The sequence below is a fragment of the Nycticebus coucang genome, chromosome 14, assembly GCF_027406575.1.
Source record: "Nycticebus coucang isolate mNycCou1 chromosome 14, mNycCou1.pri, whole genome shotgun sequence".
NCBI classification, from domain to species: domain Eukaryota; kingdom Metazoa; phylum Chordata; class Mammalia; order Primates; family Lorisidae; genus Nycticebus; species Nycticebus coucang.
Window position 1 is genome coordinate 83,812,892 of NC_069793.1, and position 18,902 is coordinate 83,831,793.

An 18,902-nucleotide genomic window follows, 5' to 3' on the forward strand; every position below is an offset into this window, starting at 1 on the left:
GCAGTGGAGCCCAGGAACTGTCGGTCAGATGTGGAGGGATTCAGAACTTCATAAGAGGCAGAACCTTCCTCAACCAGAGTGGTTCAGGAAAGCTGCGTACTACAGGAGACAGAGTGCATCTGACCTTGTATAATTGATACAGAAGTTCAGAAAACCATAAGGAATGCTCAATAGATAAATAGTCCAGTTTAACTGCATGGGGATGGAGTAGTGGTTAAGGTATCAGAAAGAAGATAGGGTTTTTACTTTTGTGTCTGTTATAAAAAATTTTCCTGGCCACTGCTGACCTATAATGATCTTTCTTTTCCTTTCTTTTCTTTCTTAATAACTTATTGGCAATTAACCTTGGTCTTTTCTTTTATCAGTGTCTGGAACAGAGAGAGTATCTACTACATTAGACCACGGAGGTGAGCTAATTATTAGATAGCTGTGTAATCTACATGCCTGAACAATGAATGAACAAATGAATAATGAAGCACAGCTTATTTTCTATGTTATTTGTTATTCTTCAACTATAGTCTCTGTTGTTAATTCCTATTTTATGCGTTCGATCTTAATTTTCCAGCTCAACAAACAATTTGAATGCAGATACCATGCCATAATCTTCTTTAAATCCTCACCCCAGCTTCACGCGTTGATTTTATTTCTAGTCTGGCCCCAGTCCTGGTCCTACTGCAGGAAAATATTGAGGCCAAATTGATATTAAGTTAATAAACCCTTCAGGCCTTGAAGAATGAAGGAGATTGACATCAGCAAACTAGTGGTGTCCAGGGTAGATTTAAGAAGTCGTGTTAATCTAACAGTACGGGGATATAGTGTTAAGATATTAATGAGTGTGACACGCCTGAGGATGGAAAGGAATATACTGATACAAAAACGTCTGTGAAAAGAAAAGATCTGCCAGTTGGATTTTTCTTGTCAGCATTAGAGGAATTCAGAGAAGTTGCTCACTGGGGACAGAAGTTTCATGGAAGGATTTGCAAATAAGATGGGATTTAACAGAGGCCTTAAAGCTGGAGGATGTTGAAATAACGTGGATAAAGTAAACCCAATTAATATGTGTATTGCGTATGGGGTGAAGAAACTAATTCCACATGGCTAATCCCAGGAAATCCTTTCCGCAGTTCTGCGAGGGGAATTTTCACCTTTTTCTTAAAGTAGCAATGGCTACATGATTGGGTGGTAATTCCCCCGGAGAAGTTCTCCTACCAGGCATTTAATCCCTAATAAAATTCTTGTGGGAGGAGTAACCACTCAACCCTAATTTAGCTCGTCTTTGGTGTAACAGCAACAGGAGGGCTCGTAAAGAAGCCACATGGTCGTTCAGGGTGAGTTATTAAAGTGCCTAATGGCAGCGGTACACTTGCTGCGTCCTCCAGAGTCCTCATCAAGGCAAAACGTCTTCACGGGGTGCAACACAACACGGAGTCATTGTGGAGTCATTTCAGACCTTTCTTGCTTCAATTAAGCTATTTCTTTGGATCCATAATTCAGTTATCTGGTCTCAAACCTCAAAACAAAACTAATCCTGGACTTATGGGGATTAAAGCTGGAAAGTATAGGGGGAAGGGGTGAGGGAAAGAGATTGGTTAACGGATAAAGGAATGAGTTCTGATATTCCTCAGCACTGTAAGGTGGATATGGTTGACTACAGTTTGGAGCACGTTTTCAAAAAGCTAGAAGTACATATAAGTGAAAAATGTTTGATGTCGTGGGTATACTAATTACCCTGATTTGATTGCTAGGTATTGTGTACATGTAACACACTTTATAGCCCAAAAGAAACAAAATTAAAAAAACTCAACTAAACTGTTTTTTATTGTGACATTTAAGTTCCAGGTTTTAGGTGAGATGCCCCAACTAAGATCAGAAGGAATTTTGGATTTCTGTACTTTTTTCTAAAACAGGAAATAATTTTTTCTCACAATTACTATAAAGCTCATATTACAATTTAGTAACTAGAGAATAAAGCAAGATATAGCTGTTTTGTGTATGTGGGTTGGTGCAGCCAGGAGAATTTTGTGGAAGAATTAGGCTTCATTTAAACCTTGAATAAAACATGGGGTTGGAATGGACAGCAAAGAAGAAGAGAGCCCTGGAATGATAATAGCTCTTGTTTAAATAGAATTTTGCAGCTCACAAGATGTTTTCACCTATGTTATCATATTTGATCTTCACGACAGCTGTCTGAAATAGCACTTATTAATGGTATTTTGTAATTACTTATTTACGAAGTCTGTTTCCACACTAAACCTGGAGCACTCCAAGGGCAGAGACTACATGCTTGTCTCATGCCTAGTACGGTGTCTGGTAGAGTAGGTGGGCTGTCAGTGTTAGTGAAATGAAGTGATTATAACATCTTGAATGTCTGGGATAGACAGGTAATACTTGGACTGTAAATGTGAAAAACCCGGGTGTTTGAAACTTAACTAAACTTAACTAAACTGCCCTAGTCAAACTAAAGGGCAGAACAGTGCCCCATTCAGACTATAAATCCAGAGTCCTGCCAACCGGGCCATATTGTGTCTGCACCAAGCGCAGATGAACTTAGAAGCCACGGGAATAACGAGGTTCACCCTGTAAGGCACCCGGGGAAATGGCAGTGGGCCAGTTTTTGTCTGTAAAATAACTTGATCAGACACAGCAAAATTCTGTATCAACATTGTGGAGGCGAATCCAGAAGGACAGCAGGATAAGAGACGTCCCAGGATTTTTAGGATGATTGCTAGAAAAACAATTTCCTCTTTAGGCGAAAGACTCCTTTTGGTCTTAGTTAAAGCACCCCAGCTAAAGCTTGTGACTTAAATCTAACATATGAAAGGTACCTTAGTTTTCAGACATGAGTCCTAGTTTGAAATCTACGACTAATAGGATTATTGTCTATTGAAAGCTCTTGATTTAAGAAGGAAATGTCTTGATTATTGGATGGGCATGTGCCCCAGTTACAAGGCACGAGGCTCGGTCAGTTCCAGTCTCTTCCCACCGGAATGCTTGGGACGCTCAGGGCCGTATCCTTGCTCTGTGAAAACCACTTTTTAAATCTACACTGGATGCCACGATTTTGCGATGACAATTTTTTTTTTTTTTTTTACTCCCCACAGACAAGATAGTGTGTTTTGAAGGTGAGTGATGTATAATGGCAAAAAACTGGTGTAGAAAGCCTATTTCATGTATCTTTGAATCCCCTATGGAGCATAGTGCCTTAGGCATATATGATAAATACACATTAAAAAATAAATCCTTAAAATAACAAATGGAACATGGCATTAGATGAAATGATTGATTTAAATTTTCAGAGCACTCAGCTTTGCCAAATAACATTTGCCTACCTTTCAATATTTCCACCAATGGCAATATGATGATTAGATTAGGTGGACACTATTGCAAGATCTTATCCATCTATTGAGGTGATTGATACTAAAAGTAGAAAGTATCCCTCCAAGTTCACTCCCTCTTCTAGAGCATGTGAGTTTGGACCTGGACTACACTGTAGGCTGCTTCCCTTTTGTCTTGGCATTTGTTACATCAGAAACTATTTTAACTTTTTTCTTCCTTTTTACAGGAAATTTTAAGCTATCAAATCTATTGTCTCAAAATAAAATATATACAAATATATATTTGTATGTAACTACTAAATTATCTATAAAACTGTACGTATTTATGCCTATAGGTGTGAGTATATTTATTTACAAAACACGTATTTCACAAGGACAGCAGCCTCACATAAGGCTTTGAACATTTCCTCCTTTTCCCAATAAAAATGGTGTCAGATAAGAAGATTGAGCAGAAACTGAGATGAGAGGGTCATCAAATCCAAGGTTTCCTGTTCCTCTTGTATGCTATGCTTTGTACGGGCTAAAAGATAAATATTACCTAATTTAATTATATAAATAAAATGTACTCACTGTAAAGAGTAATTCTTTCAGAAAAATAAGCAAAGAGAATTGGGAATCTGTGGTACTTAATAAAGCTAATAATTTCTATTTCAATACCAAACATTAGCTTGTCTTTTAAATTTTTATTGGTCTTATAAAAGATTTCCTTGGGAAATTGATTATAATAAGATTTCAAAGGTTATTCAAAGGCTACTCAGAATTTATAGTTTTGATCTCATGTTTTCCGATCAATACTTTTTTTTACAAAATTAATTAGCAAATGGTATAGAAAGTAAGAATGACAACAGATGGTTTATGAATAAATGGCTCCAGGGTCAAATAAGTTAAGTTAATTTCTGTGAAATTTCTCAGTTCTTTGTTACATAAACAGTCTCTGAGAATCTCCCAGAAGGGCATATGTGCTTATGCGTTGACTACATCATTGTTAGCTCTACCGTTTACGTCCCTGCCATCCCAATTTAGGTTTTACTATCTGGATCATCAACGTAACTCCTTAATGGAGCCTATTGCTTTTGAAGGTTTCATCAGAGGGTTTTTTTCTTTATTAAGATTGTTAATTCTGGCCAGAACCTGTGGCTAAAGGAATAGGGTGCTGGCCCCATATACTGGAGGTGGTGGGTTTGAACCTGGAACTGGCCAAAAACTGCAAGAAAAAAAAAAAAAAAAAGGATTGTCAATTCCTTTAGGGGTGAAGATACTTTCTACTTCCCCAAACACCCTATGTTCCCTAAAGCTACTACCTACGTATGGAAAGGTTCTCTGTAAACTTGTATTGGTTAATTGAGTGAACCAATATACCCAAAGCACCACTGGGTACCGAGATATAAAATTGAACAAGTCATGCTTTTTTTTTTTTTTTCCTTCTGGTTGCAGAAACCTTAAGTTCAATGTGAATACATAGGCAACCGGATAATATGCACTATCAGATATAAAGACAAAATACTTTAAAGCTCTCTTGGTCAGATTTCAAATAGATTATATGATTTTTAAAAAGTCTTCAAGGAGGAGTTGACATTGGAGTTGGGTTTTGAAATCTGGGCAGGTGTTTGCCAGGCAGAACAGGACTGGGAGCTGGGTAAGACAGAAGCAGAAAGGAAGAGCAGTGGGGTAGGAACACACCGGGTTGAGATGTGGAAAACAACATCAGCATGTTTGGAGAATGCTAAGATATTTGGGACATCTAGGGAAGAAAACATACGTGCTGAAACAGAAAGTATTAAGGTCAAGGTGTTAGGTTAGGGATAGTTTGTGAAAGACCTTGCATTCTGAATCCACCAGTTTGGATTTTATCCTGGGTGGCAGATAACAGAGTGATCAGATTGTGAATTTTGGAATCAGTCTGAGTTGGGCTTCTATCTGGGCTTTATCATTGACTTTTTAAAAAGACTAAATAAGAGAGAATACAGATGAAGCATTTGAAACTGTCTGGTGTATCTAAGTAACGAACAAACGTTGGTAAGCATGGGAGAACATGAATTTCAAAGCAGAAAACTTGTATCGTTGAACTTATTTTTTTGCTATTACCATTAGACTTCATTTTGCTTACTTTTCCAGAATTGATTCTTTAAGAAAAAACAAAAAACAGAGTAGAGACAGACAAGACAAAAAGGAACTTTCTAATCTGGGTAGCTTTGGGTAATAACAGTACTCACTAAAATGCACTGACTGCTTTCTGTGTGTCATCAGAAAGCAGTGCGAAGTGCTAGCCCTGCATAATCTCATTTAGTTTTTACAGTATCCTGGTAAGGGAAGAACTATATTATAATCACCATCTTATAGAAAATGGAGATTCAGTAGTTAAAACAACACTTAAAGGTCGTACCCTGGCTAGTTTCTGATCCAGGTTTTGAGGTCTCTTTGATTTCAGATTTTTCATGACATTGCTCCACTATGCAAGTTATTTAATATCCCTGAGCCTCGTTTTCCTCCTCTGTACCACGGGAAGGGAAAATACCTTCCTTATATGTTCTGGGGAGAACTTAATCGATAACAATGTGAAGGAATTGTATAGTTTCTGATATATAGAAATTACAGTAATGGCAGTAATCATTATTTTCATTTTTTGGAACATCTTTAAATATAAATTAAAATATTTATTTGAAATGACTTTGGGGAGGAATGAAGTGAAGACTCTTGCAGATATTCTAATCTCTTGCTAAGAAACTAGCTGGCTTCTACTATACTGGGAAGGCGGAATCTTTCTCTTCTAGGGACTTTGAATTTTTTGTAACTGTATGTCTTGCCCTTTCTGAAGACCCAATTCAGACTTGTTATTTTATATTATTCTTAATTCTATTTGTACTACTATAAAGTATAGTGTGTGATATGAATTGGGGAGTCAGCCTGAGGCATAAAGTTTCCTGGTCGAAGGGTTCCATAGTGTATTGCAGTTATGAGGTTTTTTTGACTGTTCCCCAGTAGAATGCAGATTTTCAAGGACATTGCTTATATCTTCATCATCTATTTCTCTCCAGAATCTTTAAAGTGCTTGGCTCATAGTAAGTGCTTAATAAATAAGCTTTCCTGAAGGAAGAAATAATGAAACAAATGAAAGGCAAAACAGCTCTAACATAGACATTATATTTTGGGGCTACCTTTCAACTCTGAGGTCCGACTGATTTAACCATGACTGTTATGACATCACTGTCACCAGGTTCTCTAAGGCTTCATGAAACATTTATATTCACTAAAATTAGATGATGTATGCTACAAAAAATCAGTTATTCAGCTGATCAGAAGTTAACATTTCATATAACTGATACTGTGGAATAACAGCAATCAAAATTATCTTTTCATTCATGATAAAAATACCCCCCTACCACTGTCTTCCCTTCTGGTGAGAAGAGAGGACTATAGACAAGCTCCATCTGACTAGTGGAGCCCGTTCTGCAATTTAAAATGGAAGGCTCAACATGTCCATGCCTCTCCCACACCGGGTACAACACGGGCACCTCCTATTGCAGGCTCCAAGTACACCAATGGCTTTTGATACTTCAGTCATTCCTGAGGGTGGACCATCTTGGTGTGAACTCACACGGTAATAGGGTTTAGGGACATTCTGGTTCTTAGAGCACCTGTCTGTCTAGGACACTCTTTTACTTCTCCTGCAATCAGGAGGATTCTGTTCTGAAACACACTTAAGACTGTCCACTGTGAAAATATGAAAAGATGACAAGTTATACTATATTCAGACGGAAGACAACAACAACAAAAAAAAACCTGTGTATTTAGAGGGAAAACAGCAACATGATATTTCAGGAAACTAGTGGATTATGGATATGTATAATGTTCTCATTCTTTTCCCAGCGTGGGGGTAGAGGGAGGAGGGCAGAAGTGAGGGAGCATCTAAGGCCCTGCCAGTGTTAGATGGGAAACTAGTGCTCTGCTCTGCTATGGTGACAAGCATTTTAGAACTCCTCCTCTCCCCACCAGGCAATTCAGCTCTGGGATAATCACTCCAGATACGAATTCATAGAGTCTTGCCCATTCTGCAGTTTCGTCATAGAAAACATAGGCAAATGAGGTGCAAAGCAACATTCTTGGTTTTCTGAGGTTGTTGAAGCCCCCTTAGCCCTTGCTTGGACTGGTTGTAATGGCCACAGAACCACCCCAGATGTTTGCAGAGTGAATGTGATGCTTGCCTTTGGCCAAGCAATGATGAGAGGAGTAGGAGGTTGATAAGAAAGATCTTCTCAGTTGATACTAAAAGTACTTATAAAAGTCTTATATATACACGGTTATCCCTTTTCTAGCCATTTCATTCAATTCCAGAGTAAGCAAATTATGCTGAACTACTCAAACCTTTTACTTAGAAACTCTTTCTACACAGTTGTCTTCTCTATGACATCTTTTCTCTTAATGTTTATTTTAAATTCATTTTTCATAGATAAATGCCATTACGTGTATGTTTGTGAGTGCGTGTATTTATGTGAACAAATACGAAATTGGAAAGAAACATATAAAGGCCTTGTAAACTTGTCCTCTCTTTTGGTATGTCTCCAGGCCTTCTTTCCTTCCCTAAGGGAATAAGGAAAAGCTTTTTAAAAACACTGCTGAAGGATTATTTTCTTTCTTTCTCTCTCTCTCTCTCTGTCAGTTTTTATGCAGTGCTAAAGGAAGGAGAGGGAAGAGAAATTAGGACAGGAAGATCATTTGTTCCTGGTTAACCCTGCTTTTCTCTGGGGCTGAGGTGGTTACTCCAACAGAATTGTCTACAATAGCCTGCACCATTGCCCTCTATACATATCAGTATAGCCTTGCCATTACCTCCGCTATATCCAAACAAATGAAGAAACTAAAGCTAGATGGTATCTTGCCATTGTAGAGAAACTTGGATGGTTCCTAGGATAGATACATTGAGTAGCTACCTCTGCAGATCTGGACCTGACCCAGTGGAGCCTGGTCTGTTTGATGTGTGATACCCTGACTCTCTGTTCTCTTCCCTCTCTGCCCTTTTCTTATTCTCATGTCTCAATCCAGACAGCCTTGAGCAAATCTAATTTCTGAGCTGATCAGATCTGAAAGTTCTAAGCACCTACTAAACACTCCAAAGAATATTCAGGGTATAATTGAGACCTAATACTTGCCCAAACCAGCTCCATGTCATCTCCTAGATGAATGGATTATAACAAAATATTAGTTGAATTACCTAGAAAAGTGGTTGCATGACAGATTTTTAGTTATATTGCTCAAGATTTGGCCCTACTATGTTTCACCGTCAACCAAGTTTGTTAGATTTGTGAACTCTAGTTCTAGACTTCCAATCAGAAGTCACTCTGGATTGAGCCCTTGAGCCCTCATATGATGCAGTTATTTTCATCTTGTCCAGCTTACACAGGTGCTGTTACCCCTATTTTCAAGGACAGCATGTTTATATCTAAGTGGAAGGAACACAGGAGCCCCATTAGCAGGCCGTTGGAGTTACTCCCACAAAATGATCCTTGGACGCGCATCTTGTAGACACAGTGAGATCCAAATACAGCTGTGTAAAGGGCTTGCTGGCATAAGGCCATCCATCAGATATACCAGTGCACACACATATGTGCCTACACATGTACACACATTCTCATTGTCTTGTCTTTGGGAACCATGGGTGAAGCTGGCCAGGGCTGCTATAAATGAAGGCTCAGGCTGTATGCCGCCCAGCTCGTCACCGCTTTCGCAGACCACATGTCTGACCCCCTGGCAGCATGGTGGTCTTTGGAAAAAGTTAGTCATTATTTTGAAAACAGGAAGGAGCCCATCACTGCGGAAGCAAATACGATGATTGGGGTCGATTTTCAGCAGGATTGAACAGGATGATTTTCTTGCTGTGCAGCTGGGTCTCAAGCTCTGCTCTAGCACATGCACACATATATATACACACTTTATTTCCAGGACTCCCCTTTTCTCCAAGCCAGGATGTTTTGCAAGTTTCCCTTCTATATCTATATACTATGGATGGATTTGGAAACACCACAATAAATTAGAAGTGGCGTGTTTGTTTATGGCGAGTGATTCCTCAACTCAAGGCTCCTCTACCATTCTGAAACTGTTTAATGACAATCTTGACCATCTTTGGGTCCAAAGCTTTTTTCTTGAAACCAAGTCCCATGCAATAAAGCACGTCCATTCCATGCAACACAGCTTAGTTGATGTTTATAGCTCCGAATACCCCAGTTACTGGCCACAACTGACTCGGGAATGGCTGCCATGAAGGAGCATGCACAGAGCAGTGACATGGAAAGTTCACCACCAAACACAAGGAAGTGAGGAGCTGCAAAGCTACGGTAGCTGGAGGAGGATTAGCTTTCCTGATTTCAGCTCAAGAAAAGCCTTTTGTCTTACAGTTTATTGGTTTGGCATGGTATCTGCTCTTGGCTGTGAAATAATGTCATATTCAACATCAGTCAGAATAATTTCCAGGCTTGTCTGGAATCAGGGGCTCAAGTCTTTCCTCAAGTGCAGTCCTTCCCTTAAAACTAGTCCTAAGCTTTTGCTTAGTTTTATTAAGGTAGCCCTGGAATGTGAATTTCCTCCAATCTCTTCCACTTTGCAAACTCCAGAACCATTTAACAGTAAAGTTCAAACCCAGGGGAGAACTGACTGTGAGCTGAGCCTTCAGACATGCAAAGCACACAACCCTGAAACAGCAGCGTCTGGGACAGGAGGCTCCCGTTACTTCACATGAAGGTGGTTTTGCAAATCAAACACACGTAGAAAACCAGTAGTGGCCCAGATTCGACACACTACATGAGACACACAGTTGAGTGAGGACCCAGACCAGGGAGCCACCTGTTCCTCCAGCTTGCATACATTTATTTCACACCACCTCAGATCACTCACGGTTTGCTTACCTGCTCATTGTTGCTCTCCCACCATTCCCCATACTCCCTTTGGGGGTGAAACACTCTATTTCCGACTTGTGCTGGGCCAGTCTCCTGTCTTTGTACCTAGTGAGCATGAACAAAGACAGGAGCAAACAGAAAGACGTGATTGTGTGCTTAACTGCCAATCTGAGGAAGGGCCGTGACTGCAGAGAGGGCCATCTTTTGCCAAAACAGAGGATCCTGCTTCTCCATGCAATGGCCAACCTGTGGCACTTAATAGATGACTGTGGTGGCATATGGACAAAATTGAGAATTTTTTTTTATTTCTTGATGAAACCACATGTAACCCATTCTTTTACATTGCTTATTAATCTTAATAATTGCTTATTAAGCCATTCATCATATTTAATAGTCCATGGTAAAAGGAATGCAACTCCTGGCATCTTTCAAAAAGATGAATATCTGTCAATAAATTAGAATTTACTTAGTGCTTATCATGTGTCAGACACTTGGCCCAACTTTAAACCTGTCAACAGTCCTATGGCACAGGCTCTGTTATTATTTCCATTTTACTAATGAAGAACCCTAAAATTCTAAGGATTAAGTAAATTGACCAAAGATACACAATAAGTGGTTGGGCTGGATTGTGAACACAGGGAGTCTAAGTCTAGAACCAACAATTTAGTCATTATAATGTGTTGCCTTCCATTATCAGGTTTCTTAAGAAACACTGATACTTATCATGAATTAAACTTCATTGAGTGGTATTATGTCTGAATATTATATTAGACGTTGGTAATAACTGAAGAGAGAACACATGTTCTTTGGATATAAAAAGGTTCTTTAACCATTAAGTTGAAGTTTGACAGTCAGTATTGTGTTGCTTGCGTTTTAGAATGACTCAAATGGCTTTTGTATCAGAATTGATTCACCATCCCTGGAAGGCATTAGGTGTTCATCTAAAATAAGTCGTGAGAGTCCCAACAGTCTGCTACATGGTGCATCACAATGAGTCATTATACTTCACTGACAGTTTTTGGAGCCAAAATGCTTTTACAGAAAGACTGTCATTCATGCATCAGTTTAACTCTGTGGGGTAGGTCAAGTAGCACTGTTATTTACTTAACTGTGATTTCCTTAACTGACTTCACCAAAGTCATGAGCCTAGTCAGTAGAGGATAACTGCCAGCAGAGCTTTCAAGGTCCCAACACAATTAAGGGGTTATTACTTTATTTACTTTTTCCCAGTAAAATTGGAGACTGATAGGATACCATTTCATCAGTATTCAGTCTCATATTCAGTGGGCCATAATAAAGTAAGTAACTAACATAAGACTTGTTTACCCCAGTAATATCACATTCTTTTTAGTTTTCTTTTCCTATTGTTTCAAAAGTAATATGAAATAAAACAAAATGCAATGCAATCAAGATCATTATTGGTCTTGGGACAGATGCTTTCCTCTTATTTTTTTTCTCTTCTAAAATGTCAAAAGTATTTAGTATTTGCACAAAAATGGCACATTCCATCAAGCTAAATGGACATAATGAGTTAATTTATTCAGTGGCCATCACTTGAAAATATATTACATTTTAGGTAATGGGCTTTGTTCTGCAGATACAGTGATAAACAATCTGCAGGTCCTGCCTCCTAGATTTACAGAATAGTGGAGTGAGGAAGGGAAGAAGAAGTAGACAGTCAAGTAACTTTGCATGTAGGCCATAAAGTAGAGAGAAAAAGAGTCTGTTAAAGGAGGTTAAACATCAGACCCCCAAAGCCCCCAAAACCCAACAGCAACAACAACAAAAGAAACATCAGACCAAGCTAGACTCTCTTCTGAGCTATTTTACCAAAGAAAATACCTCAGAGGAGAATCCTGTATCATGTACCAATCATAATTTCTGCATTTCCATTCAAAGTATTTTATGCTTATTTTTGAATTGGATTTCAGAGCTAAAATAATGCTCTACAGCTTAAATTAAAGATTGTTTATACAATAATAAATTATTAATGGTCATTTAGTTCTTTACAAAGAGATCATTAATGTATTTTTTAATATCTTCTGTTAGACTAATTGCCAATTAATTATTTAAATGTTTCTTTGATGAGTTAGCAATCCTACAAGCTTCATGCTATAACCTCTTTTCTTTCTTTTTCTCTCTCTCATGCTGACATTCTGCTGGGATGACCTCCATTTACGTGTATGAAATATGAAATAAATCGTAAGTGTCCTGTCCTGTCAAAACCCAAAATATTTTAGTAAAAGTTTTCATGAAAAAAACAAAACAAAAAACAAGAAACTCCTTCTAAGAAGGCAAAAGATACCTTAGACTACTTGGAATTTTCAAGGTGAAAATGCATTAATATAAAATGGGAAGCTTCTCTTCACTTTCAGATAGGACCCTTCTTGCCTGTCTATGGTTACAGCTTAATTATGTTTGCCAGATACTTAAGTAGACCACATTTTCATTCATTTATTTACTTATTCATTATTACATTCACCAATAATGAAAGTGCTATTCAAAGTAACTAGTAATGCTTTAATAGTCTCCACTGTACCTATAAAATGATTTCCAGTGGAGTTTATTTCAGAAATATAGAACTGTCGATTAAAAATAGTTTATGCTTTTCCGAGTTTATAGCTCATAAAATGTACTTAAATTTTTATTTCTTTCATCGATTAAATTTATGATCTCTTATACCCTGAAATATACACATACATTGACACACATACCTGTGAAGCATTCTTCCAGGTGCCTTGAAAGTACTAACCTACTTTTCAAGTAAAATGCTTAGTTTATTGTAACTGTATTCAAAGTTATAGTAGAAATAATAATAATGACAAAATATTGAGTGTGCTAGATTGTTTTCTGTACATTATCCTCAATTCCTAACACTATCTTATAAAGTAGGTGCTGTTATCCTCTTACTGAACCAGCAGACACTGAGGGTCAGTGTCAGGCAAAGCTAACATGATTTATGAGTAGGGAACCCAAAGCTGGAAATCAAGTCTCTCTAAAGCTCATGCTATTTCTGTTAAACTTTCCTCTGAGTAACAGTGTTAGTACATTTAGAACCAAAACTACAAAAGCTTATTATTTACCTTTTCTCTTTTTAATCCAATTTTGCAAATGAGTTTCAGAGTTAACAAGGACATCCAGTGGAGGATTTAGTGATAGGACTTTGAATTTTGTTCCTTCATCTGGGTCCCTATAGGTGTACCCTGCAGGTTAGTGTACATCATTCAAAACCATCTACTGAGTATCCATATTCTAGGCACTGTGATAAGGAACACCTGGGTACTGCCTTTGATAAGTCCACAGTCAAGAGTGGGAGAATGAAATGGAAACAATTTCTAAGTAATCTGAGAAATTTTATTATAGACACAAATACAAGAAGTGATCCCTAACCCATCCTAGCATGGCAGGGAAAACTGCAGTGAAATATAATACCTAACATTAACCTCAAAATATAGGTAGAGAGACACTGTAAAGAAAATCAAATGCAAACACACAGAGGGGCTTGGCAGTTTGGTCTATATGGAGAAACGCTGTTTAGAGTTTTTTATTGTAATAACGTAAGAGCAAAATAAGAGAAGGCAAAAGAGGAATGCAGTTGGAGAGGTATATAAAAGGTAATGAATTTAACTGTAGCCTATGCCATACCACTGTGAGATCTTTATGCTAGGTAAATACGGTCAGAGTTAACATTTACATAAAATACTATGGATCTGAGGAAACAAACATAGAGCTAGACAAATCCCACTGCAATAATGCTTGTGAGAGATCATGAGAAAATGCCTTAGGGTAGTAATATCATGGACAAAAAGAGTACAGTTTCAGAACTCTCTGGGAGGCAAAATGAATAGGATTTATTGGATGATGAGGGCAAGAGAGAGAAGTGTAGAATCCTATGCCAGTTGCTGTTTTGGGTGGTACAATCAACTGAGTTAAGAAAATTCAGGAGAAGGAGTAGGTTTGTGAGGATCAATGAATATCTTTATTTTGGAATGTTAGGTGTGAGATGCTGATGGGACATCCAAGTGGATATATCACACAACATCTGGAGGTTAGAGGATTCACACACTGGGGGACCAGCAGTACACAGATGGTTGCAAATACAATGAGAATGGTTGAAGTGCTCAGAGAGAGCAGGTAGACTATTCAGTTGGTGGAGAGAAGGGCCTTATAGACTTGGTCATTCTACCTGTTCAAAAACTTTTCCAGCACCGTTAATGTAATCATTCTCTCAAAATATTGTGTCTAATACATGCTAGACATTGAGTTCAAAATTCTTCAATCTGATAATCTTCCTTTGAACTCCTGATTTCTAAATGTGTGCTCAATACAGCTTTGACACTTTGGTTTATAGGCCAGATCCTTGGCAAGAAAAATATCAGAATCATTTTAATAAATTTCAGAATGATTTGTTCTAAAATAAAAATAAGGTCTAGTTGTGTTCCATGAATTTTTAGTTTTGTTCTTTTTGTACTTTCTTTCTCCAGAATGCTCTAAGTACTCATTACTCAGTTCTATAGGAGCCCATTTTCTTTCTTTTTTTTTTTTTTTTTTTTTTGTGGTTTTTGGCCGGGGCTGGGTTTGAACCTGCCACCTCCGGCATATGGGACCGGCGCCCTACTCCTTGAGCCACAGGCGCCGCCCAATATAGGAGCCCATTTTCATCTGGTGAATTTAAAAGATGTAGGGGTAAGAATAAATCAGGATTGGATAATAAACTTAATTTCTTCATAATCATTTGGATCAAAAATTTTATTTCTTAATTTCCTCTTCTGTGCCAATATCTACTGAACATTGGATTATTGAAATTTCTGTATTGACTCTGTAATTCAGAAAGGGTAAATGAGTTCAGAATAAGATGAAAGATTGGGATGAAGTGAAGAAATTTAAAGAATAATGTCCCTATAAGGTGAAATGGCAGATATTGAAGGAATAATGTCTAAAACTAGAGAGAAAGGAGAATGTTTGATATTGGAAATAAAGATGCCTTACATGATTGAGTATGATCAAGGCATAAGTAATATGTTTGAGTAAGTGGCCACGACTAGAAAGGTTAAAATGAATTAGAATTACAAAAAAAGAAGCCATGGTAATGTTTTTCCCTGAACTGGACAGTAAAGTCATTTGGGGTGGACAGAATTTCTTTACCCAGAAAGTCAGCAGCAAATAGTATAATCGCTATAACAAAATGGCATGAGACTGAGTTGGATGACAGTTTAGTTTCTATATTTCTATGTGAGAAGGTGTCTAATCTGTCTGGAAGCAGCAGAGTTACTGACTTTCATCTCTGTGTCCGGTGGAACATGTGAGATGGAAGAATAAGTAGTCTTACTTGAAAGGGCCACAGCGGGAGGGCTGCTTTGGGTTTCTGTTTAAAATAAAGATAGTAAATAAAGAGCTTAGCCATGAGGTTGAAGATGAAGGGGTGTTATTAACAAATAGGGATTATACACAGGGCCTTTCAATGGTTTGGAAGGGAAAGGTCCAGTGGATGAAGCAAAGGACAATTTGTATAAATAACATTTTTGAACATAATACTATTTCTGAGATTTCAGGAAGAGGTCCCTGGATGAATTCTTCTCTTTTCCTGATGCCAACGAGTGAAGATTTTCCATTTTCCCTAGTTGAGGAAACTTAAATGCATATACTTTTGTGAATAGATGGCATATTTGGAGGGGTGTTTGCTGACAGACAATGTGAATTCTTTGAGAATTATGCCTGGTTAAAGATGAGGTGAGGAGAGAGAACTTAAAGACTGTAGAGATCACCACAGGGGAGGGGAAAAGGGACAGTCCTGAGAAAGTTTCCCTGACCCTACAATTTTGTCCAGGGCTTATCTTGCTCAAGACATCCTGCTGAAGAATTGGTTCTTTCCGATAGATAACATTGTCTTGAGAAATGACTTTCTTTTGCCATCTCCTCTTCCGCACTCACTGAGTACTATGCCGGTGCTGTACTCCTTGAAGGAGTGTTGTGCTGATCCTTGTGAACTCTAACACCAGCCAGCTCCTCTTCCAGACAAGCCTGGTGTCATTCAGCTTTCATGAAAACCATAGGGAGACATTTTCTCATATGTGTAGAAACCATGGTATCCATAGTTTACTTTTTTCTATAGTGCTTTAAATTACTCAAGAGGAAGAAAAAACACATCATGATTTCTTTATGAAGTCTGTGAAAGGGAGATGGAAAATGTTTCATATTTCACATATGTTTTCTGTGTAAATTTTATTTTATTTTATTTTTTTTTTCTGTGTAAGTTTTAGTAACTCAATATGGAATGGATACTAATGGGGCAGGAAAGTAAGGTTTGGGAGTGAGTAGGAGTATGTTCTTTAAGGAAATCTCTCATTTAAACCATTATAAATGCATCTCATTTACAAAGAAAATTTTAATCCATTTTTTCCTCAACTATTTTCTTTTCTTCAGAATAGGAATATGGTATGAGCAGGAACACACGATATGGGAGGAAAGAAGAGAGTTTATATTAACCAATGAAGTTACAAAAAATTAAAAGTGATTGAGTGAGGGACATTTGAAGTAATTGTAGGACAAGCTGCTCTAAATGTTATAGACAATTCTATAAGGGATTTTCATATTAAAATCACAGGAAAGAAGGTAGGATTTTAAGACAAAGCTTAAGCATAAGCCTGGAATCCTAGAGAATTAAAAAAAAAAAAATGATCAGGGTGAGTAAACCCAAACCACAATGCTTGCATTATCTAAGCCCTCAGCAGACATTTTCTGAGTGAATGCTTGTATGCATAAATGAATGAACTGGAAAGGTAACGTTAGGGGTTATCAAATCTCCAAGGAGCTTTGTTGTTTTTGTTTTGTTTTTAAAAATACATGTAAACCAAAGACATTTTGTAGAATCCAGTCACGAGACCAAGGAAGAAACCACAATTAAAGATTTTTGAAGAAAGTGATAACTAATAGAGAGAGTTTGAGATAGTATAACTGTGGGGAAAAGAGGAGGGAATAACATACTTTTTTTCTTGCACTTCCTATTTAGTCAGCAGATACTGCAGATTCCATCTTGAAAACATATCTAGAATTTGATAATTTCTCACCAACCTGGTCCAAGCCACCATCATCTTTTAAATTATGTAATGGGTTCCTAAACCGGTTCTGCTTCTGTCCTTATTAAGCTCCTCTGACCCCAACTCAACCAACTGAATCCAACCTCCTATAGCAAGTAGAATATTCCTCGAGAAACAGAAATCTTTTTTTATATCAGTTCTCTACTCAAAATTCTCAATTAGTTACCCATCTCTTGAATAAATTATAAATTTCTTATAATAGTTTACAAAACTCTGCATTAACTTCCTACTCCCTCTGATCCCATAACTCATTTTTTTCCCTTCGTAACGTTTTCATCCACACTGAGCCTTCTTATTGTTGCTCAAAGACACCAGACCACCTCCTGCCATAGCGTCTTTGCTTTTGCTATTTTTCTCTCCCATTAATGCATTTGTCCCAAATATCCTCAGAGCTTATTTCTTTCAATTCTTGGCCTAAATGTTATTTTTTCATTACATCCTACCATGACCAATGTATTTTACAAGGCAACTACCACCCTGCCCTTCCTGTTATCCTTTCCTACTTTTATCCATAGGACCTATGCAACATATTTTATTCATTTATTTTATATTTGTTCTCTATTTTCCCCAGTGGAACCTACAGTAGAGGACAAACTCTGTGAAGACACAGACTTTGAACTGTTTTCTACATTGCTATTTTCACAGACACTGCCCAGCTTTTTATAGGTGATGTTTGCTGAATAAAGGCATGCGTGAATGAATGAATAAAAGAAGAGACAAGTTACAGAGAAGTTTTCAGATGGGAAAGAGGAAGGATAGGCAAGCTCATGCCAATCTTACAATTCTTTTTTTTTTTTTTTGATCTTATAATTCTCTTTTTTTTTGAGATAGTCTCACTTTGTTGCCCTCGGTAGAGTGCCATGGTGTCACAGCTCACAGCAACCTCAAACTCTTGGGCTCAAGTGATTCTCTTGCCTCAGCCTCCCAAGTAGCTAGGACTATAGGCACCCACCACAACACCCAGCTATTTTTTCTATTGTAGTTGTCATTGTTGTTTGGGAGGCCCGGGCCGGGTTTGAACCCACCAGTCCTGGTGTATGTGGCCAGCGCCCTAGCCATTGAGCTACAGGAGCCAAGCTGATCTTAGAATTCTTGATGTGCTAGAATGATAATCAATGGCAGTAGAATGGGTAGAATTTGACTTTTGTAAAGGTACAAGTGGAAAGGTGAATAGCCTCGTAGGCAGTGCTATAGTCTGAATGTTTGTGTTTCCTCAAAATTCATATTTTGAAATCCTAACCCTCAAGGTGACACTATTTGGACGTGAGACCTTTGGGAGGTATTTAGGCTATGGAGGCAGATCCCTCATGAATGGGGTTCATTCTTTTAAAAAAGAGACCCCCCGCCAGAAAGATTCCTTGACTGTTCTACCACGTAGGGACACAATAACTAGGTGCCACCTCCGAACCAGAAAGAGACCCCTGACCAGAACCCAGATGTGTGGACACCATGATCTTCGGCATCTTAGCTTCCAGAAGTGTGAGGAATAAATGTTTGTCGTTTGTAAACCACCAAGTTTCTGATATTATATTTATGGCAGCTGCAACAGACTGAGAAAAGGAGGGAGCGTAGGGAATGAGGAA

General features: G+C 38.0%; 1 protein-coding gene across 4 annotated transcripts in view; it reads right to left on the reverse strand.

The window, feature by feature from the left end:
* The window catches only part of GRM5 (glutamate metabotropic receptor 5), a 521,853-nt gene that overhangs the window by 13,381 nt on the left and 489,570 nt on the right, over positions 1-18,902 (reverse strand). For 3 of the 4 annotated variants that reach the window (XM_053561779.1, XM_053561781.1, XM_053561782.1), the window contains exon 9: positions 10,232-10,327. The exons of the other annotated variant lie outside the window; for it this stretch is intronic. In XM_053561779.1, the coding sequence (XP_053417754.1) occupies positions 10,232-10,327 (96 nt within the window). The remainder of the gene's footprint in view (positions 1-10,231; positions 10,328-18,902) is intronic. 4 annotated transcript variants of the gene reach the window in all.